Source organism: Embiotoca jacksoni, unplaced genomic scaffold (genome assembly GCF_022577435.1).
Source record: "Embiotoca jacksoni isolate LCO1_2020_lvr unplaced genomic scaffold, fEmbJac1.0.p SCAF_80, whole genome shotgun sequence".
Lineage (NCBI taxonomy): Eukaryota > Metazoa > Chordata > Actinopteri > Embiotocidae > Embiotoca > Embiotoca jacksoni.
In genome coordinates, this window is record NW_027185437.1 from 197,501 (window position 1) to 217,121 (window position 19,621).

The 19,621-nt window shown below is 45.6% G+C and overlaps 1 protein-coding gene across 1 annotated transcript; it reads left to right on the plus strand.

Annotated features, from left to right (window-relative positions):
- Positions 1-2,339: 2,339 nt before the first annotated feature.
- On the plus strand, positions 2,340-19,351 carry LOC138192071 (mitochondrial carrier homolog 1-like). The gene is given in 13 exon segments (XM_069139244.1): positions 2,340-2,550; positions 4,659-4,743; positions 4,828-4,880; positions 4,882-4,935; positions 5,011-5,070; positions 5,517-5,574; positions 6,068-6,119; positions 9,536-9,595; positions 9,708-9,801; positions 10,769-10,816; positions 15,504-15,571; positions 16,241-16,316; positions 16,545-19,351. Coding segments are annotated over 13 exon segments (927 nt in total). The 5' UTR covers positions 2,340-2,406; the 3' UTR covers positions 16,620-19,351.
- The last annotated feature ends 270 nt before the right edge of the window (positions 19,352-19,621 follow it).

Consider the following 19,621-nt stretch of genomic DNA (forward strand, 5'->3'; position numbering starts at 1 on the left):
GACATTTCACAGCTGATCTTGAAGTCTTCCTGTAATCAGTGTTGAACACTGATGTCATGATCAGAGTCTGAACCACTGAGCAGCATGAAGCAAGCTGCAGACCTCTAACGGTGACTCAGACATTTATTGTCTGCAGAATTACAGGAAACAAAACAAACAAACAAACAAACAAACCACGGAAAAATGATCCACTTGTGTATTTTAGCAATAAGTTTTTACAAATTAGATTAATTACAAAATTCACTGTCAATTAAAAACGGTCTCTGATTGAATCAACCTTCTTCAAGCAAATTCAAATTCAGAATAAAAACCTTTGATGATGTCAGCCTGGTTGACTTCTCTAGGTTAAGATCCCAACACAGTTAAACAAACAAACAAACAAACAAAATGTTACATCAAACTGAGGTAGTTAGAAGAATTTGCTGAGTTCCAGTGCAGCTGCTGAATGAATACCACCATCACCACTGTAAGGACGACAGCGCCACCTGCTGGACTTAAAGTTCATGGTGAAAAATAGATATCACGTCACATGAAAGTGTCGGTTTTACCGGCAGTTCCTGATTTTTGGTGCTTCATCATCTTGTTTGATCTTTTTTTGCATTATAAATAAAGTCTTTCTGCTCTGTGTGGTTTTGACCTCCTCCACAGAAGGGAGGAGCTGAAACAGCTGGAGGACGTCAACACCTTTTGATTTCTGGGGTTATTATTCGATCAGAAGTTGATCTGGACTGATCACACAAATAAAATGAAACATGTAAGCTGGCTCTAAATGTCATATGTACATTTAATAAGGTTTAATAGAGGAGTGATGTACAGATGTGATATAAGACCTCCAGCAGTAGAAGTGGAGACAGGAGAAACACCCTGAACACCAGATCCAGGCAGCTGATGCTGTTTGACTGGATAAATCTACAAGGGCTCCAAGAAGAAGAACACCTTATTGGGGAGGCTGGGAGAGTCCGCATCGCTGGAGGCCTTTAAAACCACACTCTTTCCTTCCTTCCTTCCTTCCTTCCTTCCTTCCTTCCTTCCTTCCTTCCTTCCCTTTTCTTTCTTTCTTTTATTTTGCACAAATTAGAAAAACAGAACATTTCCAAAGGAATAGATCATGTTAAAAGTTCACCAAGTTATAGAAAACACAAAGTTTAGACACAGAAATATTATAACTATATGAAAATAATGGAAACAAATAACAACAAAATCTATGACAATATCAGTATAAAAGCAAAAAATGTGAGAATGATGATGGATGATAGTGTGTGTGTGTACCTGTATGTTACAGTTAGAAAACAGCAGTTACATGGTTTTAATGGCACCTTTTAAAGCTTTTTGCTTGATTGGAAAAGCATTTTCATATTTTGGTACCAATATGTGGTATAAATAATTGACCACAGCAGGTGAGAAATTTGAACCTGTGACTTTACTTTAAGTAAGTCTTTCTATCGTCCCTTCCTTCCTGAGGTAAAGGACATCATTGGAACACAGACATAATATTTTTCTGACAAACTAAACAGTACAGTCATGTAGTAGTAGTCTGTCTGTATGGTGGGGAGGAGGTGGGAGGAGGTGGGGGGGGTGGGGGGAGTGAAAAAGAAATGAAAATTTCTTCATCAATGTTCACATTTTTTCAAAACAAAAAAAAAAAACTAAAAGTGAACTATCCGTCAGACAAATATCATCGATTATCAGACCTCCGTTTGCTACCGGTCTAATAATGGGAATCCATCACATTTTGCGTTATCCATGCGTGTTGTGGAAAGAAATAAAGTAGATTTTTTTTTTTAAATTTTGATTTTGAGTTTATAGACTCTTTGACAACATCCTATAAATTGGTGCTCTTAATCACATTGTCTTTGGCCTGCCGGAGTCCATAGAGCCATTTGATCACTCTCGCATTTCTCTCAATGACAGAAACACCGTAAGGAACACGATTTGGGGGGGGTGGGGGGAGGAGGTGGGGGGGGGAGAAGGTGGGGGGAGGAGGTGGGGGGGAGGTGGGGGGAGGAGGTGGGGGGAGGAGGTGGGGGGAGGAGGTGGGGCACTTTTTCGTGTATTTTCTGGAATTTTCTAACGTCCAAAACAAGCTGCATATCACGTGTTTGTGTGACGTCACGAGCTAGACTCCGCCCATGTGTTTTGGTTCCGCTGTCAGACAACATGCTTTTAATTCTTTTATTAATAACATGTTCTACGATCACAATAAAACCTCCTTTCTGCTTTCACTCTGTCCCATAAATATGTTGAATTTGTTATAACTGTATTTTATTCTCTAAAACAGGTCTCTGACTGTAAATTAAACTCCCCTCTGGAGCGGAGACTTTTATACTGAAAGGTCAGGGCGGAAGTTGTTCAGCAGCGGTCGGGCAGTCTCGGAGCGGGATGAAGCCTCCGTCCCGGTGATTAAAGATGGAATCAGCAGGGACCCCGGGTCCGGCGGCCGACGTGGAGCCGGACGGAGCCGCCGTGGACGTGGACACCGCGGTGCTGCTGCTGGGGGCGGGAGTCACCGCCGTCACTCACCCGCTGCTCTACGTCAAGCTCCTCATACAGGTAGCCGGTGCAGCTAGCTGACGGTGGCCCGGTTAACGAGCACCGGGACGCCGCTGCTGATGTTTCTGACGTCACCGCATGTTCTCATGTCCCGGGGCGGGAAACGGCCACCGGCTCGCTGCTCGTTTACACTTCCAGCAGGTACCGTGGACTGTCGGTACCGAGCAGCAGCGTGTTGAACGTCCGGTGGTCGGTTACCGTCACCTGACGCTGTTTACCTGAACTCACCTGTCCTCCGGAGATATCTCCGCCACTGTTCGTTTGTTTTTGTTTGTTTTGTTTATAAGCCTCCATGTTTACATAATTTCCTCCCTCTGACGTCAGAGTTTGTTAAATGTTTGGACGGATGTCCTCTGTCCTCCGTGACGTCATTGGTCTGTTGGTTCTCTGGTTTCATGACCAAACTACAGAATCTATTGTTGGTTCTAATTTTGAAGATTTAAAGATTTAAACATCAGTCTCAGGTCTCCTCCAGGACCTGGTCTCTCTGGTCTCTGGTCCCTCTGGTCCCTCTGGTCTCTGGTCTCTGGTCCCTCTGGTCTCTGGTCCCTCTGGTCCCTCTGGTCTCTGGTCCCTCTGGTCCCTCTGGTCCCTCTGGTCCCTCTGGTCCCTCTGGTGTCTCTGGTCTCTGGTCCCTCTGGTGTCTCTGGTCCCTCTGGTCTCTCTGGTCCCTCTGGTCCCTCTGGTCTCTGGTCCCTCTGGTCCCTCTGGTCTCTGGTCCCTCTGGTCCCTCTGGTCCCTCTGGTCTCTGGTCCCTCTGGTCCCTCTGGTCTCTGGTCCCTCTGGTCCCTCTGGTCCCTCTGGTCTCTGGTCCCTCTGGTCACTCTGGTCTCTGGTCCCTCTGGTGTCTCTGGTCTCTGGTCCCTCTGGTCCCTCTGGTCCCTCTGGTCTCTGGTCCCTCTGGTCTCTGGTCCCTCTGGTCCCTCTGGTCTCTGGTGTCTCTGGTCCCTCTGGTCCCTCTGGTCTCTGGTCTCTGGTGTCTCTGGTCCCTCTGGTCCCTCTGGTCCCTCTGGTCTCTGGTGTCTCTGGTCCCTCTGGTCTCTGGTCTCTGGTGTCTCTGGTGTCTCTGGTCCCTCTGGTCCCTCTGGTCTCTGGTCTCTGGTCCCTCTGGTCTCTGGTCTCTGGTGTCTCTGGTCCCTCTGGTCTCTGGTCTCTGGTGTCTCTGGTGTCTCTGGTCCCTCTGGTCCCTCTGGTCTCTGGTCTCTGGTCTCTGGTGTCTCTGGTCCCTCTGGTCTCTGGTCTCTGGTCCCTCTGGTCTCTGGTCTCTGGTCCCTCTGGTCCCTCTGGTCTCTGGTCTCTGGTGTCTCTGGTCCCTCTGGTCTCTGGTCTCTGGTGTCTCTGGTCCCTCTGGTCCCTCTGGTCTCTGGTCTCTGGTGTCTCTGGTCCCTCTGGTCCCTCTGGTCTCTGGTCTCTGGTCTCTGGTCCCTCTGGTCTCTGGTCTCTGGTGTCTCTGGTCCCTCTGGTCCCTCTGGTCTCTGGTCTCTGGTGTCTCTGGTCCCTCTGGTCCCTCTGGTCCCTGGTCTCTGGTCTCTGGTCCCTCTGATTTCAGCTGTTTTCTGGAAGGTCCTTTTACAGACTGTTTACAGGAGCTTTGCAGGGATTCATAGTCTTATTGAAAAATGTGCCAGAATTCATGATCATGTTTTATTGTTTGTGGCGTCTCTGAACTCCTAGTTTATGTGGGAATTGATGAATTGATGAATTGATGAATTGTTGGTTTCTCTGTATAATATTATAAAGTCTTGCTATAAAGACTTTAATGTGTTAAGTGCCATGAAATAACCTGTTGTGATTTGGCGCTTTATAAATAAAGTTGAATTGAATTGAACATGTGAACATCTTCCCGTCATGTCTCCTGTGATGCTGCAGCTCTGTCATCTCCAGATTTCACCTTTTTATTTTTCATTCTTAATTATTACATTACTTTAAATAAAAAGTGGTGTGGATCCCCGGGGCGTTCAGATATCCCAGGTTACGCTACCTGACATGATGAATTTATATGATATTTCATATCGATAAAGATCCATATCACTAGTTCAATAAATAAAAAGGTAGCTGCAGAGAGAATCAGTGACTCTGTGTCTGATGTCCGTCCCTGCTGCCTCCAGGTGGGACATGAGCCTCTCCCCCCCGCCGTGGGCTCCACTATGTTCGGCCGGAGGGTCTTGTACCTGCCGGGCTTCTTCTCTTACGGTGAGTGAAGTCCGACTGAACGAACGTCTGCCGGCGTCTCCGTACGCCTTCAGAGCAGCTGACAGGAAGTGAATGTGTTTTCAGCGCAGCACATCGTGGCGGTGGACGGGAACACGGGACTCTTCCGCGGCCTCTCCCCCCCGGATCGTGTCCAGCACCATCTCCACCGTGGTCCGGAGCAAAGTGAAACAGGTAGGCAGGGGGCGGGGCTTAGACAGGACCGCAGCACTGCAGCTTTTCCTCATCGTGTCGGTTTTCTTTCAGCAGGTGGAGCTTCTGTCCAAGAGAGACGAGCAGCAGACTTCCCTCAGGAAAGTGGTCCAAGAGGTGAGAGGTCTCATTCTGGTCACCATGGAAACAGTGAAACCCTGTTTTATTCAGAGCAGACAAACAAACGTGTGAATGTCAGAGTTTCACTTTTCTGCTTGTGAGCAGACAGTTTAGATTCAAATGTGCTGCAGATATTAAACTGTCGTTTCATGTCATTATTTATGTTGATTTACATTAAACGTGTGAAAACTTTTGTTCAATAACAAAAATAATTTAGCTGAAAAAATATGTTTATATTTCTAAAGGTTTGAAACAAAGTTTTGTTTTAGTGTGAAAGTACTTTGTCTTCCATCAGGACTGATTTAAAGAAGGTTATCTACGAGGAAGTGGACATTTTTATTTATTTATTTGTTTTTAAAAAACAAACAAATGTTTACCCGGTTGTTTATTATTTGTGTTATTTATTATGTTTATTATTATTAACTGCCCTCTCATTGTGTCAGACCTCACATGAGATGATCATTCAGTGCCTGTCCAGAGTAGCAACCCACCCTTTTCATGGTGAGTCCTCAGCCGATCTCATTATTATCACCATAGCAACCAGTTTGATATGTTTACTCCGTCCACCTGCTTCTGTTGCAGGTTTCTTCCTGTTAAAAGGAGGTTTTTCCTCCAGCTGTCACCACTGAGGGGAAATAGTTGTTTCTCTTTATAATACTTTAAAGTCTTGATCTCACTGTGTAAAGTCTGTTGATTCAGAACTATAAAAATACAACTAAAAGAAAATTAAACCTACAAAAGCAACCAACCAATTATTTTCATGGGGTTATGAAGTTATTTGTTCGATAAATATGTCGATGTCTTCATGATGTCAAACTATTGTGAAAAAAGACCTTTTGCATCTTTTAAAGTTGGAGAAACTAAATCACTGGTAAATGTTTTTAAATCTGTGAAATGATGGTCTGACCCTTTAAAACTCGTTCTGTCTGGATGGACTGTGATGTCATCAAAACCCGACGGTGTTCTGCTCATTGTTCTGGGTTTCTCTCTGCAGTGATGTCAGTGCGCTGTATGGCCCAGTTCGTTGGCAGAGAGGTCAAATACTGGTAAGACTTCATACAACATGACACACGCATGACCTCGGGACAAAATGACACACACATGACCTCAAGACAACATGACACACACATGACCTCAAGACAACATGACACACACATGACCTCAAGACAACATGACACACACATGACCTCAAGACAACATGACACACACATGACCTCAAGACAACATGACACACACATGACCTCAAGACAACATGACACACACATGACCTCAAGACAACATGACACAGGCATGCCTCGGGACAACATGACACGCATGACCTCGAGACAACATGACACACACATGACCTCGAGACAACATGACACACACATGACCTCAAGACAACATGACACACACATGACCTCAAGACAACATGACACAGGCATGCCTCGGGACAACATGACACGCATGACCTCGAGACAACATGACACACACATGACCTCAAGACAACATGACACAGGCATGCCTCGGGACAACATGACACGCATGACCTCGAGACAACATGACACACACATGACCTCGAGACAACATGACACACACATGACCTCAAGACAACATGACACAGGCATGCCTCGAGACAACATGACACGCATGACCTCGGGACAAAATGACACACGCATGACCTCGGGACAACATGACACACACATGACCTCAAGACAACATGACACGCATGACCTCGGGACAAAATGACACACGCATGACCTCAAGACAACATGACACGCATGACCTCGGGACAAAATGACACACGCATGACCTCGGGACAACATGACACACGCATGACCACGAGACAACATGACACACACATGACCTCAAGACAACATGACACACACATGACCTCGAGACAACATGACACACACATGACCTCAAGACAACATGACACAGGCATGCCTCGGGACAACATGACACGCATGACCTCGGGACAAAATGACACACGCATGACCTCGGGACAAAATGACACACGCATGACCTCGGGACAACATGACACACACATGACCTCAAGACAACATGACACGCATGACCTCAGGACAAAATGACACACACATGACCTCAAGACAACATGACACGCATGACCTCGGGACAAAATGACACACGCATGACCTCGGGACAACATGACACACGCATGACCACGAGACAACATGACACACACATGACCTCAAGACAACATGACACACACATGACCTCGAGACAACATGACACACACATGACCTCGAGACAACATGACACACACATGACCTCGAGACAACATGACACACACATGACCTCAAGACAACATGACACAGGCATGCCTCGGGACAACATGACACGCATGACCTCGAGACAACATGACACACACATGACCTCGAGACAACATGACACACACATGACCTCAAGACAACATGACACAGGCATGCCTCGAGACAACATGACACGCATGACCTCGGGACAAAATGACACACGCATGACCTCGGGACAACATGACACACACATGACCTCAAGACAACATGACACGCATGACCTCGGGACAAAATGACACACGCATGACCTCGGGACAACATGACACACACATGACCTCAAGACAACATGACACGCATGACCTCGGGACAAAATGACACACGCATGACCTCGGGACAACATGACACACACATGACCTCAAGACAACATGACACGCATGACCTCGGGACAAAATGACACACGCATGACCTCAAGACAACATGACACGCATGACCTCAAGACAACATGACACGCATGACCTCGGGACAAAATGACACACGCATGACCTCGGGACAACATGACACACACATGACCTCAAGACAACATGACACGCATGACCTCGGGACAACATGACACGCATGACCTCGGGACAAAATGACACACGCATGACCTCGGGACAACATGACACACGCATGACCTCGGGACAACATGACACACGCATGACCTCGGGACAAAATGACACACACATGACCTCAAGACAACATGACACAGGCATGCCTTGGGACAACATGACACACGCATGACCTCGGGACAACATGACACACGCATGACCACGAGACAACATGACACACGCATGACCTCGGGACAAAATGACACACGCATGACCTCGGGACAACATGACACACGCTATGACCACGAGACAACATGACACAGGCATGCCTCGAGACAACATGACACACGCATGACCTTGAGACAACATGACACATGCATGACCTCGAGACAACATGACACACGCATGACCTTGAGACAACATGACACATGCATGACCTCGCGAAAACATGACACACGCATAACCTTGGGACAATATGACACACATGACCTTTGGGACAACATGACACACGCATGACCTCGTGACAACATGACACACGTCAAATGTCACCACGACATGGAATATTCAGGACTAAATATTTATAAATAATGAGGGAAAATATCTTGAAAATCTAGTATTTACAATCTGATATCATTATTATAAAGAGCACTGAAGTACTTGACAGCTTTGAAATGTGGATGACAGAGGTCTGTGTGTGTGTGTGTGTGTCTGTGTGTGTGTGTGTGTGTGTGTGTGTGTCTGTGTGTGTGTGTGTGTCTGTGTGTGTGTCTGTGTCTGTGTGTGTGTCTGTGTGTGTGTGTGTGTGTGTGTGTGTCTGTGTGTGTGTGTGTGTCTGTGTCTGTGTGTGTGTCTGTGTGTGTGTGTGTGTGTGTGTGTGTGTGTGTCTGTGTGTGTGTCTTTCTGTGTGTGTGTGTGTGTGTGTGTGTGTCTGTGTCTGTGTGTGTGTCTGTGTGTGTGTGTGTGTGTGTGTGTGTGTGTGTGTCTGTGTGTCTGTGTGTGTGTCTGTGTGTGTGTGTCTGTCTGTGTGTGTGTGTCTGTGTGTGTGTGTGTGTGTGTGTGTGTGTGTGCACGTTATCAGTGTGTGTCTGTGTGTGTGTGTGTGTGTGTGTGTGTGTGTGTGTGTGTGTGTGCACGTTATCAGTGTGTGTGTGTGTGTGTGTGTGTGTGTGCGTGCGTGCGTGCATGCATGTTAACAGAGTGTGTGTGTGTGTGTGTGTGTGTGTGTGTGTGTGTGTGTGTGTGTGTGTGCGCGTGCGTGCATGCATGTTAACAGAGTGTGTGTGTGTGTATGTGTGTACATGTTAACAGAGTGTGTGTGTGTGTGTACATGTTAACAGAGTGTGTGTATGTGTGTACAAGTTAACAGTGTGTGTGTGTGTACATGTTAACAGAGTGTGTGTGTGTGTACAAGTTAACAGAGTGTGTGTGTGTGTGTACATGTTAACAGAGTGTGTGTGTGTGTACAAGTTAACAGAGTGTGTGTGTGTGTGTGTACATGTTAACAGAGTGTGTGTGTGTGTGTGCACAAGTTAACAGAGTGTGTGTGTGTGCACAAGTTAACAGAGTGTGTGTGTGTGTACATGTTAACAGTGTGTGTGTGTGTGTGTGTGTGTGTGTTTGCAGCGGCATGTTCAGCTGTATGATGAAGATCTTTAAGGAGGAAGGAGTCGCTGGATTCTACGTGTGAGTTCTGATTCCTCTCATCCATCCTGCATGTTAACCTCCATGTTTTCTTCCTGCAGCAGTCTGACATGTGTGTGTTTGTGTGCGTGCGCGTGTGTGTGTGTGTTTTCAGAGGTCTGGTACCACATGTTCTGGGTGAGGTCCTCTTCCTGTGGTGCTGTAACCTGCTGGCTCACCTGATCAACACCTACGCTGTAGATGAAAGTGTAAGTCGCCTGTTTGTGAGAACAAATAGTTCAACTTGTGTTTCCAATGGTTTGTTTTTAGGTGTGAGGGTGGATCAGTAGTTCAGAGACTGCTCCTGTTGCACGTGAACGATGTACGGTACCGCGACGTGCACGAAGCAGCAGGAAGATGTAACCTTGATGAGTAAGTGTCGAATGTTTCAGCACCTGAGTTCCAGGTGTTGTAGTGATCGCTGGTCCAGCTGGGTTTTCTTTGTGTCACCGTGAATTCAGCCCCCAGAGTCAGACTGTCAACACCGAGTTCTACTGGGACCTTGAGGCGTCTGAGGGAAGACATTCTCTGTGACCCACCTGAACTGTGTCGTCATGGCAACAGGCTTCTCCAACAGGACAACACGCCGCTCACAGCGTGTTGAAAGCGGGCGAGTTTTCTCACCCTCAACAACACGATGAAAACATGGTAGACGCACTCAGACCAGTGACGATGAAAACATGTAACTCAGCGGCTGATTGTGACGTCGAACACCTGTTCATTCTGGTTCCACCATCTTCCTGCTGCGTGAACGTCATGAGTCTGATCCACCCTCCAAAACAGTCTCCGGATGGTCTTCACCACAACCTTCATGGATCCTGGGAACTCATCACAAATATGATTAATCACCCTCTAATCACAGCACATCTGACTTCTGTTTCAATCACTCTTTAGTCACCAGCAGTGAAATTCAACACTTTAATTCAGTAATTTCACAATAAAAGCCTTCCAGTATCTCAATCAGCACATTTCTTTCTGCTCCTGGGAGGCTTTTATTTTGAAACATCTGCAGGAAGAGATGAATTCCTGCAGGTAACTGTGAGTGAGTGAGTGAGTGAGTGAGTGAGTGAGTGAGTGAGTGAGTGTGTGTGAGTGTGTGTGTGTGTGTGTGTGTGTGTGTGTGTGTGTGTGTGTGTGTGTGTGTGGGACTCACCTCTCCACCTGTGTGTGTTTCAGTTCAGTCAGGCGTCAGCAGTAAGAAGTTACACCAAGTTTGTGATGGGAGTAAGTTTGCCTGCAGTTTGAAGTCTGGTGTGTGTCGGTGTGTGTTGGTGTTTGTTGGTGTGTGTTGGTGTGTGTTGGTGTGTGTTAGTGTTCAGACTGATGCAGTGTGTGTTAGTGTGTGTTGGTGTGTGTTAGTGTTCAGACTGATGCAGTGTGTGTTGGTGTGTGTTAGTGTTCAGACTGATGCAGTGTGTGTTGGTGTGTGTTGGTGTGTGTTGGTATGTGTTGGTATGTTAGTGTGTGTTGGTGTGTTGGTATGTGTTGGTATGTTAGTGTGTGTTGGTGTGTTGGTATGTGTTGGTATGTTAGTGTGTGTTGGTGTGTGTTAGTGTGTGTTGGTATGTGTTGGTATGTGTTGGTATGTTAGTGTGTGTTGTTGTGTGTTAGTGTGTGTTGGTATGTGTTGGTATGTTGGTGTGTGTTGGTGTGTGTTGGTGTGTGTTAGTGTGTGTTGGTATGTTAGTGTGTGTTGGTATGTGTTGGTGTGTGTTAGTGTGTGTTGGTATGTTAGTGTGTGTTGGTGTGTGTTGGTGTGTGTTAGTGTGTGTTGGTATGTGTTGGTATGTGTTGGTATGTTAGTGTGTGTTGGTGTGTGTTGGTGTGTGTTAGTGTGTGTTGGTATGTTAGTGTGTGTTGGTGTGTGTTAGTGTGTGTTGGTATGTGTTGGTGTGTGTTGGTGTGTGTTAGTGTGTGTTGGTATGTGTTGGTATGTTAGTGTGTGTTGGTGTGTTGGTGTGTGTTAGTGTGTGTTGGTATGTTAGTGTGTGTTGGTGTGTTGGTGTGTGTTAGTGTGTGTTGGTGTGTGTTGGTGTGTGTTGGTATGTTAGTGTGTGTTGGTATGTTAGTGTGTGTTGGTGTGTGTTGGTGTGTGTTGGTATGTTAGTGTGTGTTGGTGTGTGTTGGTGTGTGTTAGTGTGTGTGGGTATGTGTTGGTATGTGTTGGTATGTTAGTGTGTGTTGGTGTGTGTTGGTATGTTAGTGTGTGTTGGTATGTGTTAGTGTGTGTTGGTATGTGTTGGTATGTTAGTGTGTGTTGGTGTGTGTTGGTATGTGTTGGTATGTTAGTGTGTGTTAGTGTTTGTTGGTGTGTGTTGGTATGTGTTGGTATGTTAGTGTGTGTTGGTGTGTGTTGGTATGTGTTGGTATGTTAGTGTGTGTTGGTGTGTGTTGGTATGTGTTGGTATGTTAGTGTGTGTTGGTATGTGTTGGTATGTTAGTGTGTATTGGTGTGTGTTGGTATGTGTTGGTATGTTAGTGTGTGTTGGTGTGTGTTGGTATGTTAGTGTGTGTTGGTGTGTGTTGGTGTGTGTTGGTGTGTGTTAGTGTGTGTTGGTATGTGTTGGTATGTTAGTGTGTGTTGGTATGTGTTGGTATGTGTTGGTATGTTAGTGTGTGTTGGTGTGTGTTGGTATGTGTTGGCGTGTGTTAGTGTGTGTTGGTATGTTAGTGTGTGTTGGTGTGTGTTGGTGTGTGTTGGTGTGTGTTGGTATGTGTTGGTATGTGTTGGTATGTTAGTGTGTGTTGGTGTGTGTTGGTATGTGTTGGTGTGTGTTAGTGTGTGTTGGTATGTGTTGGCGTGTGTTAGTGTGTGTTGGTATGTTAGTGTGTGTTGGTGTGTGTTGGTGTGTGTTGGTGTGTGTTGGTATGTGTTGGTATGTGTTGGTATGTTAGTGTGTGTTAGTGTGTGTTGGTGTGTGTTGGTATGTGTTGGTGTGTGTTGGTGTGTGTTGGTATGTGTTGGTATGTTAGTGTGTGTTGGTGTGTGTTGGTATGTGTTGGTGTGTGTTAGTGTGTGTTGGTATGTTAGTGTGTGTTGGTGTGTGTTGGTGTGTGTTGGTATGTGTTGGTATGTGTTGGTATGTTAGTGTGTGTTGGTGTGTGTTGGTGTGTGTTGGTATGTGTTGGTGTGTGTTGGTGTGTGTTGGTGTGTGTTGGTGTGTGTTGGTATGTGTTGGTATGTTAGTGTGTGTTGGTGTGTGTTGGTGTGTGTTGGTATGTGTTGGTATGTGTTGGTATGTTAGTGTGTGTTGGTGTGTGTTGGTGTGTGTTGGTGTGTGTTGGTATGTGTTGGTATGTGTTGGTATGTTAGTGTGTGTTGGTATGTGTTGGTATGTTAGTGTGTGTTGGTGTGTGTTGGTATGTGTTGGTGTGTGTTAGTGTGTGTTGGTATGTGTTGGTATGTGTTGGTATGTTAGTGTGTGTTGGTGTGTGTTGGTATGTGTTGGTATGTGTTGGTATGTTAGTGTGTGTTGGTATGTGTTGGTATGTTAGTGTGTGTTGGTATGTGTTGGTGTGTGTTAGTGTGTTGGTGTGTTAGTGTGTGTTGGTGTGTGTTGGTGTGTGTTGGTGTGTGTTGGTATGTGTTGGTGTGTGTTGGTGTGTTAGTGTGTGTTGGTGTGTGTTGGTGTGTGTTGGTGTGTGTTGGTATGTGTTGGTATCTTAGTGTGTGTTGGTGTGTGTTGGTGTGTGTTGGTATGTTAGTGTGTGTTGGTGTGTGTTGGTGTGTGTTGGTATGTGTTGGTGTGTGTTAGTGTGTGTTGGTGTGTTAGTGTGTGTTGGTGTGTGTTGGTGTGTGTTGGTATGTGTTGGTATGTTAGTGTGTGTTGGTGTGTGTTGGTATGTGTTGGTGTGTGTTAGTGTGTGTTGGTGTGTGTTGGTATGTGTTGGTGTGTGTTGGTATGTGTTGGTGTGTGTTAGTGTGTGTTGGTGTGTGTTGGTGTGTGTTGGTGTGTGTTAGTGTGTGTTGGTGTGTGTTGGTGTGTGTTGGTATGTGTTGGTATGTTAGTGTGTGTTGGTGTGTGTTGGTGTGTGTTGGTGTGTGTTGGTATGTGTTGGTGTGTGTTAGTGTGTGTTGGTGTGTGTTGGTGTGTGTTGGTATGTGTTGGTATGTTAGTGTGTGTTGGTGTGTGTTGGTATGTGTTGGTATGTGTTGGTATGTTAGTGTGTGTTGGTATGTGTTGGTGTGTGCTGGTATGTGTTGGTATGTTAGTGTGTGTTGGTGTGTGTTGGTATGTGTTGGTGTGTGTTAGTGTGTGTTGGTGTGTTAGTGTGTGTTGGTGTGTGTTGGTGTGTGTTGGTGTGTGTTGGTATGTGTTGGTGTGTGTTAGTGTGTGTTGGTGTGTGTTGGTGTGTGTTGGTGTGTGTTGGTATGTGTTGGTATGTTAGTGTGTGTTGGTGTGTGTTGGTGTGTGTTGGTATGTGTTGGTATGTGTTGGTGTGTGTTGGTGTGTGTTGGTATGTTAGTGTGTGTTGGTGTGTGTTGGTGTGTGTTGGTATGTGTTGGTATGTTAGTGTGTGTTGGTATGTGTTGGTATGTTAGTGTGTGTTGGTGTGTGTTGGTATGTTAGTGTGTGTTGGTGTGTGTTGGTGTTCAGACTGATGCAGTGTGTGTTGGTATGTGTTGGTGTGTGTTAGTGTGTGTTGGTGTGTGTTGGTATGTTAGTGTGTGTTGGTATGTTAGTGTGTGTTGGTGTGTGTTGGTGTGTGTTGGTATGTGTTGGTATGTGTTGGTATGTGTTGGTGTGTGTTGGTGTGTGTTGGTATGTTAGTGTGTGTTGGTGTGTGTTGGTGTGTTGGTGTGTGTTGGTGTGTGTTGGTGTGTGTTGGTGTGTGTTGGTATGTTAGTGTGTGTTGGTGTGTGTTGGTATGTTAGTGTGTGTTGGTGTGTGTTGGTATGTGTTGGTGTGTGTTAGTGTGTGTTGGTGTGTTAGTGTGTGTTGGTGTGTGTTGGTGTGTGTTGGTGTGTGTTGGTATGTGTTGGTGTGTGTTAGTGTGTGTTGGTGTGTGTTGGTGTGTGTTGGTGTGTGTTGGTATGTGTTGGTATGTTAGTGTGTGTTGGTGTGTGTTGGTGTGTGTTGGTATGTGTTGGTATGTGTTGGTGTGTGTTGGTGTGTGTTGGTATGTTAGTGTGTGTTGGTGTGTGTTGGTGTGTTGGTGTGTGTTGGTGTGTGTTGGTGTGTGTTGGTGTGTGTTGGTATGTTAGTGTGTGTTGGTGTGTGTTGGTATGTTAGTGTGTGTTGGTGTGTGTTGGTATGTGTTGGTGTGTGTTAGTGTGTGTTGGTGTGTTAGTGTGTGTTGGTGTGTGTTGGTGTGTGTTGGTGTGTGTTGGTATGTGTTGGTGTGTGTTAGTGTGTGTTGGTGTGTGTTGGTGTGTGTTGGTGTGTGTTGGTATGTGTTGGTATGTTAGTGTGTGTTGGTGTGTGTTGGTGTGTGTTGGTATGTGTTGGTATGTGTTGGTGTGTGTTGGTGTGTGTTGGTATGTTAGTGTGTGTTGGTGTGTGTTGGTGTGTGTTGGTATGTGTTGGTATGTTAGTGTGTGTTGGTATGTGTTGGTATGTTAGTGTGTGTTGGTGTGTGTTGGTATGTTAGTGTGTGTTGGTGTGTGTTGGTGTTCAGACTGATGCAGTGTGTGTTGGTATGTGTTGGTGTGTGTTAGTGTGTGTTGGTGTGTGTTGGTATGTTAGTGTGTGTTGGTATGTTAGTGTGTGTTGGTGTGTGTTGGTGTGTGTTGGTATGTGTTGGTATGTGTTGGTATGTGTTGGTGTGTGTTGGTGTGTGTTGGTATGTTAGTGTGTGTTGGTGTGTGTTGGTGTGTTGGTGTGTGTTGGTGTGTGTTGGTGTGTGTTGGTATGTTAGTGTGTGTTGGTGTGTGTTGGTGTTCAGACTGATGCAGTGTGTGTTTCCTCAGATTGCAGTCAGCGTCCTCACATATCCGTTCATGCTGGTGGCTGATCTCATGGCTGTCAACAACTGTGGGTGAGTCTTTTAAACAAACCTCAACATTTTCCTGCTTAAATGTGTGCTTCAACATTCAGAGACCTGAGGGATGATTCTGCTGCGCTTCACTCTGATGGATGTTTGTAGGCTGATTTGTGATCCCAATCATCAACACACATTCAAGCAAACTCTGCAATATTTGCGGGAGCTTCAAATTTAAAAAAATGTCCAAGATTTTTCCGCAAAAATCATCGTCATCAGAATCTGTGCTGAAAGTATTGACGACATAAAGTAAATCTTTTTAGACAAAACTGACTTTATTAACAACAATAACTCCTCATTTACAACCAGAAAGGTTCTGAATAAAACTCTGTTCATCGGAGGAAACCGGAACAAGAGGAGAAACGGGGAAAAATGTGTTCTTCACATTAAAATGATGTGATTAAATGTTTGTGATCAAAGGAAGTGATTTTTGAGAAAATCTGCCGCAAAATCAAACATTTTGAATAATTATTTGAATAATTATCAGCCTACAAAGCTTATTTGTACCTGAAGTTTATGTCTAGAGGAGTTCTGCAGGTTTTAAACCAGCGTTTACAGCATCCTGTCAGGAAATCGAATTATAGAAAATACATTTGCTAAGATTTCTTTGTATTTGTAAAATCCCATGGTGATGCTGCAGTGTGATTGGTCGTTCTGTGTTGTCAGTCTGGCTGCAGGTCTTCCTCCTCGCTCGCCCATCTTCCAGTCCTGGCTGCACTGCTGGAATCACCTGAGCCACCAGGTAACAGCGTGTCACTGTTCAGTCTGAAGACACCTCTGAGCTCCTCATCATACAGTTCATATGGTCATTAATATCTGTTCCATCAGTTTCAGCACTGAGGGGAGGCTTTAATAACTTTAGGTTACAGAGGTAACCTCGCTTCTCTGATAACATGAGTGAGATACCTCACTAAGATGTAGCCCCGCCTCCTGTTCTCTGATGATGATGTGTATTGACTCCTCCCTCCAGGGTCACCTCTTCAGAGGATCCAGCTTCTTTTTCCGCCGGGTGCCTGTGACATCACTACCTCCCATCGAGGACTGACTTCTTCATCCTCATCATCATCATCATCGTCATCCTCCTTGAATGTTCTTCCTGCTCAGAAACATTTTCCAAAGGACCCCACCACCCCCCCACCAGCTGCTGCTATGTTTATCCTCACATAGAGATGTAGCAGCAGCTCATGGAGTGCCAAAGGAGACCCGGTTCCTCTCAGACCTGGTTCCTTTAATACCCGGTTCCTCTCAGACCTGGTTCCTTTAATACCCAGTTCCTTTAATACCTGGTTCCTCTCAGACCTGGTTCCTTTAATACCTGGTTCCTCTCAGACCTGGTTCCTTTAATACCTGGTTCTTGTCAGACCTGGTTCATTTAATACCTGGTTCCCCTCAGACCTGGTTCCTTTAATACCTGGTTCCCCTCAGACCTGGTTCCTTTAATACCCGGTTCATCTCAGACCTGGTTCCTTTAATATCTGGTTCTTCTCAGACCTGGCTCCTTTAATATCCGGTTCCTCTCAGACCTGGTTCCTTTAATACCTGGTAACTCTCACACCTGGTTCCCCTTTGGACCTAGTTCCTGTCAGACTTGGATCCTCTCAGACCTGGTTCCTCTCAGACCTGGTTCCCCTTTGGACCTAGTTCCTGTCAGACTTAGTTCCTGTAAAACCTGGTTCCTCTCAGAACTGGTTCCCCTTTGGACCTGGTTCCTGTCAGACATGGTTCCCATCAGACCTGGTTCCTCTCAGACCTGGTTCCCCTTTGGACCTGGTTCCTGTCAGACTTGGTTCCCATCAGACCTAGTTCCTCTCAGACTTGGTTCCTGTAATACCTGGTTCCCATCAGACCTGGTTCCTCTCAGAACTGGTTCCCCTCAGCTCTGGTTGGTTCCTGTTAGACCTGGGTACTGTCAGACCTGGTTCCCCTTTAGACCTGGTTCCCGTCAGACCTGGTTCATCTCAGATCTGGTTCCTATTAAACCTAGTTCAGACCTGGTTCCTGTCAGACCTGGTTCCTATTTGACCTGGTTCCTATTTAGACCGGGTTCCTATTTAGACCTGGTTCCTGTCAGACCTGGTTCCAATTTAGACCTGGTTTCTCTCAGACCTGGTTCCTCTCAGGCCTGGTTTCTATTTAAGCCTGGTTCCTATTTAGACCTGGTTCTAGACCTGGTGACCAGACATCATGGTCATTGTTGAATAATGGTCTCTAACCGAGTTCATCACGATGAATTAAAACATCTCTTCACCTGAATGTCATTGATGATGTAATCGGAGGAATCAGCTGTTACATGTGATTCTCTGTGATTTTGTCTTAATGAAGAAATATTATATTAATACCTGAGTCCATTTAAAACCGAGTCCATTTAAACCTGAGCTGATCTGTTATCATGAACCTAACGAACACAACAAACACCGGATTTAACAAATTATTAAGGAAACAAAAATGAAATATAATTGATACCTGACCCTCCTGTCAGAGCCTCCTCCTCCTCTCATCCTCCTCTCGTCTTCCTCTCGTCCTCCTCTCCTCCTCCTCTCGTCTTCCTCTCTTCCTCCTCTCCTCCTCTCGTCTTCCTCTCCTCCTCCTCTCCGCCTCCTCTCTGCCTCCTCTCGTTCTCTTCTCGTCCTCCTCTACTCCTCCTCTCGTTCTCTTCTCGTCGTCCTCTACTCCTCCTCTCGTCTTCCTCTCGTCTTCCTCTTGTCCTCCTCTCGTCTTCCTCTCCTCCTCCTCTCGTCTTCCTCCCCTCCCCTCCGCCTCCTCTCGTCTTCCTCTCCTCCTCCTCTCGTCTTCCTCTCCTCCTCTCCGCCTCCTCTCGTCCTCCTCTACTCCTCCTCTCGTCATCCTCTCATCCTCCTCTCCTCCTCCTCTCGTCCTCCTCTCCTCCTCACGTCCTCCTCACGTCCTCCTCTCCTCCTCCTCTCCTCCTCCTCTCGTCTTCTTCTCCTCCTCTCATCCTCCTCTCATCCTCCTCTCGTCATCCTCTCCTCCTCCTCTCGTTTTCCTCTCCTCCTCCTCCTCTCGTCCTCCTTGGATGATGTCATTATTGTCTGGATGATGTCATTATTGTCTGAATGATGTCATTGTCTGGATGATGTCATTATTGTCTAGATGATGTCATTATTGTCTGAATGATGTCATTGTCTGGATGATGTCATTATTGTCTGGATGATGTCATTACTGTCTGAATGATGTCATTGTCTGGATGATGTCATTACTGTCTGAATGATGTCATTATTGTCTGGATGATGTCATTATTGTCTGGATGATGTCATTATTGTCTGAATGATGTCATTGTTGTCTGGATGATGTCATTATTGTCTGGATGATGTCATTATTGTCTGAATGATGTCATTGTTGTCTGGATGATGTCATTGTTGTCTGGATGATGTCATTATTGTCTGAATGATGTCATTGTTGTCTGAATGATGTCATTATTGTCTGGATGATGTCATTATTGTCTGGATGATGTCATTATTATCTGGATGATGTCATTATTGTCTGGATGGTGATGATTAAACGGCATCATGATACTCTGATTTGCGCCAGAGGAAGAAGAACTTGTCAGGAGGTTCTGTGTTTACTTCATTCAGTTACTGATCATGTGATCCAGAATCTTTCAGGGGACCAATGGGAGACCAGATCGGATCTCATCATATTCGCATTGACATTATCTTCCCACCTTGTGCACTTATGGTTTTTATTTATCTTTGTCTGTATTGAAATGTTCCAAAACGGCATGTTTTATAAAAAAATAAATATTATTTCTACCCATCACTGAGACCTCTTTAATGTGGTTGCTTTATTCTCAAAGGATATGAGGAAGAGGGCATGCTGGGAAATGCTCGTTTGTTTGTTGATTGACGGGACCAATCAGAATTACGTTCCGCTGCAGTTAACACAACTCAAGAAAAAGTCTTGTGTAAAGAAATGTTTTTTTTATACTCTATCATGTTACTGATCTGTTGCCAGGTAACCTAATTAGTTGTGAGATAAAAAAAAATATATACAAATGCAACACTTGGTTTTACTTGTGTTTTCATTTTT